The 10,070-nt window shown below is 44.5% G+C and overlaps 1 protein-coding gene across 1 annotated transcript in view; it reads right to left on the reverse strand.

Moving 5' to 3' along the window:
- ABCC1 (ATP-binding cassette, sub-family C (CFTR/MRP), member 1) overlaps positions 1-300 on the reverse strand; it is a 130,509-nt gene extending 130,209 nt beyond the window's left edge. The window contains exon 1 of the mRNA XM_006892719.1: positions 136-300. Within this exon, the coding sequence (XP_006892781.1) occupies positions 136-300 (165 nt within the window). The remainder of the gene's footprint in view (positions 1-135) is intronic.
- Between the last annotated feature and the right edge of the window lie 9,770 nt (positions 301-10,070).

A 10,070-nucleotide genomic window follows, 5' to 3' on the forward strand; every position in this document is an offset into this window, starting at 1 on the left:
CCACTTTCACCATCTCCATCATTTCTGCCTCCATCACTTCCACCTCCACCACCTTCATCACTTCTGCCTCTAACAACTCCATTACTTCTACCTCCACTATCACGTCATCATTTCCCCCTCCACCACCTCCATTACCTCTGCCTTCATCATTTCCACCTCCACCACTGCCTCCATCACTTCCACCTTCATCACCTCTATCACCTCTGCCTCCATCACTTCCACCTCCACCTCCATCACTTTCACCTCCACCACTGCCTTATCACTTCTACCTCCAACCTCCATCACTTCCACCTCCACCATCACCTCATCACTTTCACCTCCATCACCTCCACCATCACTTCCATCCCCACTACTGCCACCACCATCACCATTACTACCTCCTCTTCAACCACTACCATCTTCACCATCATCTATGTGCCAAGCCATATCCTAACTGTTCTATGCAATCACCATTACCACCTCCTCTTCAACCCCTACCATCTTCACCATTGTCTATGCGCCAAGCCATATCCTAACTGTTCTGTGCAAATTATCACCTTTAAATCTGTCAAGTGTCTCAGATGAGGAAAGGGAAGCATGGAGAAGTGAAATAACTTGGGCGGTGTCACAGAGCTGGCAGGTCTGGAGCTGACTGTGAAGTTCCTGAATTTAATTACTAAGCAATCCAGCACGAGATAGATTTTTTTCCTTACTTTTCTCACTTTCATTTTTTTTTCAAAAATTCATGCTTATATTTTATTAAGGAGACATCCTGAATATATAGGCACAAAGCTACAAAAATAAATAAGATGTCAGCCTATGAATAAATACCAATCAGGTAATTAGCATCTGAAGTGGAAAACCTCCTTCAAGTCATGATCTGATAACTGGCCAGTTACTTTGGAAAAACTTATTGTCTATCTCAAAGTCTCCATTTCCTCTCTGTAACATGAATAAACGCACTGTCACTGACTCGGTTCTGATGCACAGAGACCCTCCACTGGGTTTCTGAGGCTGCATATCTTCATAGGAAGAGACATCCCAACTCTCTCTCATAGAGTGACTGCTGGTTTCAAACCACTGACCTGTCGGTTAGCAATGCAACAAGTAACCATCTATGCCACCAGGTCTCCACCTACAGGCAGCTCTACAGGAGAAAGACGGGCAGTCTCCTCCCATTAAGACTCACAACCTTGGAAACCCAACGGAGGGCTGTCAGAAGTTAAAAGAGACTCTATGGCCAGGAGTCAGAGTTTTAACACAAATAAGATAAATGAAATCAGAGATCAGAAAAAAAAAAAACCAATTTGGCCTACGGGTGGTTTGCGGCTGTTATTTTAGACTACGCTTTTTTAGGATTTGTTCCTAAGCATTTAAAATTAAGAAGTGTCATATGAAAATATGGTTTTCTGGCTTTTCTTGAAAAATCAAAAAATCTGACAGTGTTGAAGCTAGATTCCCACTTCACCGTCAGCAGCAGGAACTGGGTGGCAGCCCGTGTTTGGACTAGGTCCGTGTATTCTCAGCGGCCACAGCCTCCATCCAGCCCACTTCTCTCTCTTTCCACCACAGGATTAAGCACTCTCCCAGCAACGATGACTCAACCAGCATACCCATAATGAGACAAACAAGATGAACAAGGAACTCCAAGAAGCCTGGATTCCTACCACTCCATGCTTTAAAGCCACATCAAAGAAAGTTAAGGAGAGGGAGTCCTGGGAACAAGTAGACCGTTTTGCTTAAAAGGAAAACAGCTGGCAATCTGAGGTAGGTATCAAACAATGACCTCAACTAGCGCTTCAGAGGGCTTAACTATTCTGCGACTCAACAGTTGCTTTTCCAGAATAAAAAAGTGAAAATTTTTAAAAAGTAAACTTCTGAAGGCCAAGACACTGAGGCATTTAATTGGGAAACTTTGAGATATAAGGAAACCCTAAAAAGGAATTAATGAATGGAGCATCTGAAAGACAGACAGGCAAGTGCAAGAAACTGATCACGGAGAGGAATGAAAGGTTGATTATTTTAATTGGTTTCATACCACATATAATTCTTGAGATGATGGTGGAGAAAAGAGATTAACTGTTAGTGGTTATACATAATAATTTCAGTACACATAATAATTTCCTAACTGTTGCCAGGAAAAGCTCATGCCAAAAGAATCTGCCCTTCTAGGAAGAAAACAATTCTGAAACTTTGACATGTGCCGACACATACATAAGAAACATGTTTTATATGTAAGACATTTCAGTCACCCAATCCTAGCTCCAATTATACCTCCTCTGGACCATCGAAATAATTTCCCTGTCTCCAGTCCTTTCTGGTTCCACTGAGTCCACTCCTCCCTAAATAACTAGTTATCTATCCAACCATAAACAAATAATCTACCCATTCATAAACCCTACCCATTCCCCCATCTACCATGTACCCACCCAATGAGGCATCAAACAACATAGCCATTTGTACATTCTTCCACTATCACCCATTCATCATCCATCCACCCACCCACCCATCAACCCATTCACCCAGTCAACCCATTCATCCAACCATGCATGCACTCATGTCTCTGGGTGTATTAGATTATTCTAAAATATAATATACATATCAGAGAATCCCTGGTGGTATAGATGTTTTAACATTAGACTGCTAATCAAAAGACTGGAAGTTCAAGTCCACCAACTTATCTGTGAATGAAAGAGAAAACAGTCTGTTTCCAAAACTATTTATCACCTTCGTAACCCAACAGGGCCGTTCTACTCAGTTTACGAGGTCAGGATGAAATATAACTGACCGCATGACAGTGAATTTGGTTTCGATTTGGAGTACATACATATGCTAAAATTTGCTTCAATCACAAAAAAGTATATACTGGAAAATAAGTCTCTCTCCAGGAATTTGCAGCCCCTTCAACCAGAGTGCTCCTTGGAGGCAAGGATCATGAAGCTTCGTCTTTCATATTTTGGACAGGTAGCTTGGAAATATGGAGGTCCAGAGAAGGAGAGGAAGACCCCCAACAAGATGGACTGGCTATGCAACTTCAGCAATGACCTCCAGTGTCTCAGAGATGAGGAGGATGGCACAGGACAGGGCAGGATTCAGGTTGGCTGTTAGTAGACTATGAATTGTACTAGACTCGACACCACCTAACAACAAAAACAACCCCACTTCACAGGCAAACAACCACTGCTAACTTCTTACAGTGTCCAAGGCACATTCCAGCACTATATAGTTTAAACAGTAATGCAAGGTGTTCTGGTTGCCTTGTGGCAAGAAGCTGTGGTACAATCCCAAAGGCCTGTGGTTCAAGGCCACCAGCTGCTCTGTGCTGCAATCCCAAAGGCCTGTGGTTCAAAGCTACCAGCTGCTCTGTGGAAGAAGGATGACCAATCTCTTCCTGTGTGATTAATACCTTTGAAAACCTGCCAGAGGGTCAGCTAGGAGTCGTTTCTGACTCTATGGTAAGCAACAACAAACAGTAATATAGCCTCTGCTATCTATCTTGCTTTTGTAATGTAACAATTAATATTGGAGACTGATTTGTATTATGATTTTTATATTATTATGATTAGATCTGCTTCTAATTATTTGTAGCAGTGGGGTAGAAAGGACAAGTGTTAAGTCTCCTTCTCATGCCAATCATTCTCATATCCATATTTCTCTCTGTGTATCATTAGGTAATTCTCAACAGCTCTTAGTTCCCCAGCTCCCCTACCTATGAGTAGCCATTATGTTTCTTGTATATCCTTCCAGAAAACAGAGTATGCACATGTAAGAAACTAAACACTTATTTTTCATTTCTGTTAGCAGGTGGAAGAAAGCATGCTCTGCATATTATTCTGTAGCTTCCTTTTTAACTAATAATAGATTAGAAAAGTCAGCCTATACTGGGCATGAAGTGCTTCCTCATTCATTGTTTCAGTTGCACTATATCCCATTGTATGGATGGACTTTGTTTATTTGACACACAGCTGATGTGATATTTGACTTGCAATTAGAGATAGTGTGTGCCTGCTGGTGGGAGTGTAAAATGGTGCAACAACTATGGTAGGAAGTTTGACGCTTTCTCAAAAAGTTGGAAACAGAAATACCACTTGACCCAGCAACTGCACTACACTAGGAATATACCCTAAAGAAACCAGAGCTGCCACCCAAGCAGATATATGCACACCCGTGTTTATTGCTGTGTTATTCACAGTAGCAAAGAGATGGAAGCAACTCAAGTGCCCATCAACAAATGAATAGAGAGAGAAACTATGGAATATTCACACAATACTATGCAGCACTGAAAAACAAGGAACTTAAAAATATCATACAACCTGGGTAACCCTGGAGGACATTGTGCTGAGTGAAATCTCTCAGTGATGAAAGGACAAATACTGCAAAATGCCGCTGTTATAAAACAGGACTGACATGAGGGTTGAGAAGAAACTAAGAAAAGAGGGGATAAATAATGAACAGTGCACTGGAACATATGAAGGAAAGAAAGGTTTAAAAGGAATACATGATTGCACATTCTTTGTATGACAATAGTCTATAATAAGAGGTGCATAGCAAAGTGGACTGGGGGAGAGAGAAAATTATGCAACAATGATTTTTTTAAGTGAACTGGGGTGGGGTAAAGGAGGAAAATGTGCAACAATGAATGAATAAAAAATCCAATTTTTCTGTAAACTTTCATTAAAATCACAATTAAAAAAAAATCTAAAAAGTTGTGTGTGGCAGGAGAAGAACAGTGTGTGCCAGTGAATGCTGTTTATTAGATGTCATTGAGCCAAGTAGGGCTCAGCGTGACCCCATGTGTAACAGATGGAACTCTTGTCTAATCCTGGTCCATGCTCACAACCTCTGCTGTGCTTAAACCCATCATCGTAGTCATCAAGTCAACCTATCCCCTTGAAGTTCGTCATCCTCTCCTCCTCTGACCTTTCTAAGCACTGCTGTCCTTTTCCAGGGACCGGTCCATCCTGATAACATGCCCCAAATATGCAAGACCACACCCCCCTTGCTTCTAAGGAGCACCCTGGGTACACTTCTTCCCAGAGCATTTGTTCTCTTGGCAGTCTATGGTATGTATGCAAATACACTAACACCACAATTCAAAAGCCTCAATTCTTCTTTGGTCTTCTTTATTCCGTGTTCAACTTTCACAAGTATATGAACAAGTATGTGCAAGTGAAAACAGTATGGTCTGGGTCAGGCACACCTCTGTCTTTAAACTGAGATTGTTGCTCTTCACCACTTTAAAGAGGTAAAGAGGCCCTGGAGGCAGATTTGCCCATGTTCCTTGACTTCCTCACTGCTGTTTCCATGGGTATTGACTTTGGATCCAAGTAAAACGAAATTCTTTGCAATTGCAGTTTTTTCTCCATTTCTTGTGATGTTTACCTTGATTCTGTTGCAAGGATTTGTTTTATGTTGAGGTAGAATCCATACTGAAGGCTCATCATCTCAAGTCATTGTCCAGCTCTCTGATGTATAGCAAGTGATTGCAAAGCCCATGGACTGTATCAGGCACACCTTAGTCTCCAGAGTAACACCACTGCTCTTCAGTACTTTGGAGAGGTCTCTAATAGCAGACTTTCCCATCGCAATGCATCTTCTGATTTCCTGACTGCTGGTGCCAAGAGTGCTGATTACAGAGCCAAGCAAACTGAAGCCATTAACAGTTTCAATATCTTCCCCATCCATCATGATGCTGCCAATTGGCTGAGTGGTTAGAATCTTTATTTTCTTGATATTGAGCCTCAATCTATATGGAAGGCTGCAGTCCTTGACCTTTTGCAACAAGTGCTTCAGGTCCTCATCAGTTTCAGCAAGCAGGGTTGTGTCATCTGCATAACGCTGATCATTGATGAGTCTTCCTTCAATCCTGATGCCACACTTCTCATACAGCCCAGCCTCCTGAGGCAATTCTTGCTGTGGTTAATGAAGATATCCACATCCAGCCATTAGTTGCTGTTTCTACCTCTCCCATCTTGTTCCAGTATGTAAATAGCAGCATTTAATGCAAGATGTGTTTATCAAAGTACACACCGTCAAGGTCCTTGCTCTCAAAGCCTTCCCCAGCTGCAGGACAAAGGTCCTTCCTGCTTAGGAAATGCCTGCTCATCCCATGGAACTCAACACCAACACTTTTTCTTTTTCTTTTTTCTATTGCTGTTGTGTGCCGTCAAATCAGATCCAGCTGGCACAGGAGGCTTTTGCCCCTCCTTCTCCAGCGGAGCATCTGATGACCACCAACACATTCTTGAAGAAGTCGTCCTTCCTTCCTAGATGGTCAGTCCCAGCCCCAGGTGTCTCGCTGGCCTCAGCAAGCCTCAGTGACTGAGTTAGTCACTGTCACCACCTTGACACTTTGTGTAGACACCACCAAGTACAGAGGTGCAGAGGACTCAGCTGTAATCATGTCATCTCTTGACCTCTTCACCCAATAAGCACCCAGGTACTGTATTCTCTCAATAAATACAGTATCCAAGCCACTCCTACCTGCACCAGCACAAATGCTTACTGTCACTTAAAATATCACTGGTGGTATGTTTAGGATCATTGGCTTTGTGGTCAGGTGGACATTGACCTTGACCTCTTGTGAACCTGGGAGCGTTGCTTCACTTCTGCATAGCTCTATAAAACAGCCAACAAAACATATCAGCCTCTGAAGGTCTCAGATATAGAGACAGCAGGACAATGCATAGGACAGGTGCTTTGCAAGAGCCCAGCCCCGTGGAGAGACCACACCTCAGGGTCACTCGTGGTTCTGAGGCTGCTGGGGGGGGGGGGCCTGTGACATGTGTACAGCTCCAGAGCGCTCCTAAGCAGACTGTCTTCTGAGACACCCTTTGGGTGTGTTTGAACCACCAACCTTCTGGATGGTTGCTGAGTAGTGCTGAACCTTTTGCACCAGCCAGGACTCCTGGGACAGTCGCTTCTACTACCACCAGCGTTGTCTGTCCAGGATCCAGAGGTTTCAATGGCAAGGGGCAGTTCAAGTCAGGAGGTAAGTAAACTGAGCCGGGGACCTCTAGAGCACAGAGACTTCCTGGAAGGAGATGCTTATCAAGGGTCAGCTTATCAAGGAAGGAGGGGCCGTGCAGAAGGCAAGGGGAGCACGCAAAAACAAAGCTGCAAAGCTGGCTTCCTGGCCAGAGGTGGATGGAGGACACAGGAAAGTGAAATGTGATTCTGTATGTGGACTTTCACTGCTACAGAAAGCAGCTGGACAGGCCGCTCAGGCCACACACTGCCACTGCTCGCCCTGACCAGGCCTGTCACAAGGCAAGACCTGCAAAGAAGGCCCTTGATACCCCAAGATGAAGGCTCCTCTTCCACCTGGGTGTCCTGGGGCCATCTCCAGGGCTGGGGCCGCTGAACGGCACAAAAAGAGCCAGCTCACAAGCGTGCCCATCACTCAAGTGTTTTCAACTCAAGGGGCAATACTGGTCCCTGGTCTTCCTTGGGCTCTGCTCTGTCAAATAGGGGTCCAGGCAATCCATCCAGGCCAATAATCCAAACCAAACTCACTGTTTTTAATTCCAACTCAAGAGTGAGTCTTTAGGACAAATTGTCCTGTGATAGGATTTCCAGAAGAACAATCTTTCTAGAAAAAAGATTGCCACAGCTTTCTTCCACCGAGTGGCAGGTGGGTTCAAACTTGTGACCTTTTTTAAAAAAAAAAAAAAAATTTATTATTTATTTCAACGAAAATTTACAGAGACTTTGGATTTCCATTCATTCACTGTTGCACTTTTCTCCCCTCCCAACCCTCCCCCCTAGTACACTATCCTCTTGGAAAAGTAAAAGAAAAATTCTTTCATTGTTTTACAATCCCTCGCCCCAGGTCCACTCCACTATGCAGCCTTTGCTCTGGACTCCTGTCATGACAAAAATACTTAATCACATATCCCTCTTAAACAGTTTTCTCCCTCATCTGTTTCAATGCAGTATACATTACTGAACCCATCTTTCTCAGTCTCCCCCAGCCCCAAGGTCAGTCCCGTTTTACAACAGTGGCACCATGCAGTATCTGTCCTTTTATGACTGAGATACTTCACTCAGCATAATATCCTCCAGGGTCACCCATTTTGAGTAATATTGCATGAGTTCCTTGTTTTTCAATGCAGCATAGTATTCCACTGTGTGAATACACCACAGCTTCTCTATCCAATCATTTGTTGATGGGCACTTAGGTTGTTTCCAACTCCTTGCTTTTGTGAACAAAGCCGCAATGAACATAGGTGTGCAGTGACCTGTCTTAACCACTGTGCCACTAGGGCTACCTGCTCAGACCCAGCTGCCCAGAAAAGCAGGTTAGCCCAAGAGACAGAGGCCTGGAGATAAACGAACCACCCCCCACCCAGTTGCCAGGCGCACAACGTGACCCACAGAAGACATTATCAGAGTCACCCCCTTACTTGGCCCAACCAAGACTTCTCTTTAGGGGATACTCCAGCAGCTAGGCCTCCCATTCATGCTCCCATGTCCTCAGCCCTAAAGCAGACTCAGACTCCCACTTGTTCCAGGGAGTCTGCTTAAGCCAGTTCTGCAAATTCCTAACAATTCCATTATATGTATTCCTAACATTTCCATTGTAGGAATTCCTCCAGTATCCGCCTCTTTCTGGGTAAGTAATAACTAATATGAGGTCTGGTGGCCTAGTGGTAAGGAGCTGCGCTGCCAACCCAAAGGCAGGTGGTTCGAATACACCAGCTGCTCTGAAAGAGAAAGATGAGCAATCTCCTCCCGTGCGATTAACTGACTTTGAAAATATGCTAAAGGGTCAGCTATGGGTTGGTTCTGCCTCAAAGATCTCTAACAAGTAGTATGTAAAGAGTGTGGATGGGTCAGTTAATGGGCTTAGCTTTCAGAGAATCACCCCAGCCCATCAGCAAACACAGGACATGCTGCAAGCATCCTCACTTGGCAGCCGAGGAGACCAAGGCACCTGGAGGGTCAGCATCTGTCCAGTGGACACACCACAGTGCGTGTCTTTGCTGTCCTTACCCCATCCCTCCACCCCTTTCCCTTCTCTGGTAATGTCCCCTGGCTCCTATTAGTGAAACACCTCCCCGCCACTCTGGAGAAGTTGACTCCAATCTTAAAACTTCAGGGATGAGTGCTAACTGGCAACCAATGAAGGAACAGAGTCCTTTCTCTATCTGCAGTGCTAGTGATGCGTTCAGAAACAGGCACAGGAGCGAAGCCACACCAGCACAGTAAGGACACATCCTCTCTCATCTTCAATGACACAGGTGAGGGCATGGGGTTGGCAGGTGCTACAGGAGTAAGCGTCAGGAGGGAAAGGGGACAGGTGGCACCACCATAGGGAATGGCAATGAACTTGACTCTGTAAAAGGACTTTGATCTTTCTCAGTAAGTGCTTAAAGTCCTGCTCACTTTCGGTGAGCAAGGTTGTGACATCTGTATAATGTAAGCTACTGATGAGTCACCCTTCAATCCTCATCCAAAGTATGAGAGACAGAGCTTTGTCCTCTTTACCTCCAAGAAGCACTCTGAATGAACTTTTCCTAAGATACACCTGTTTGTTCTCTTGGCAGTCCAGGGGATATGCAGTGCTCTTCTCCAGCACCACAATTCAAAGGCATCAATTCTTCTTCTGTCATCCTTATTCACTGTCAATCTCTCAGATGCACAGCGAGTGAATGAAAAGATTATGGCCTGAATCTTGCAACTATGAGGTCAAGTCCCTACCCTTCCTGTGTTGGGTACAAGGGGGGATGCTGAGTACCAGCACTAACGCCCCATGCTGTAATACCTCCAAAACACATCATCCTGCAGCGCCATCACAGGCTTCAGCTGGGACCAGACAAGGGTGTCCTGTGCCATGATACTTTTATGTCTGGTTGCCTTTAAGGTTTTCTGCTGGAGGTACAGCATCTGTCCGTTGTTTGTATTGGAAGATGTGTCCTATCTCCATATCTTTTCAATCTATATGTGGAACAGATCATTCAGGAGGCTGGGCTTTAGGAGGAGGAATGTGGCATCAGGATTGCAAGAAGACTCATCAAGAACTTGTGATACGCAGATGTCACAAGCTTGCTTGTTGAAACTGAGGAGGGCCTGAAGCACTTGCTGCAGAA

This window comes from Elephantulus edwardii, unplaced genomic scaffold (genome assembly GCF_000299155.1).
Source record: "Elephantulus edwardii isolate Elephantulus edwardi_28Jun2011 unplaced genomic scaffold, EleEdw1.0 scaffold00117, whole genome shotgun sequence".
Classification (NCBI taxonomy): Eukaryota; Metazoa; Chordata; class Mammalia; order Macroscelidea; family Macroscelididae; genus Elephantulus; species Elephantulus edwardii.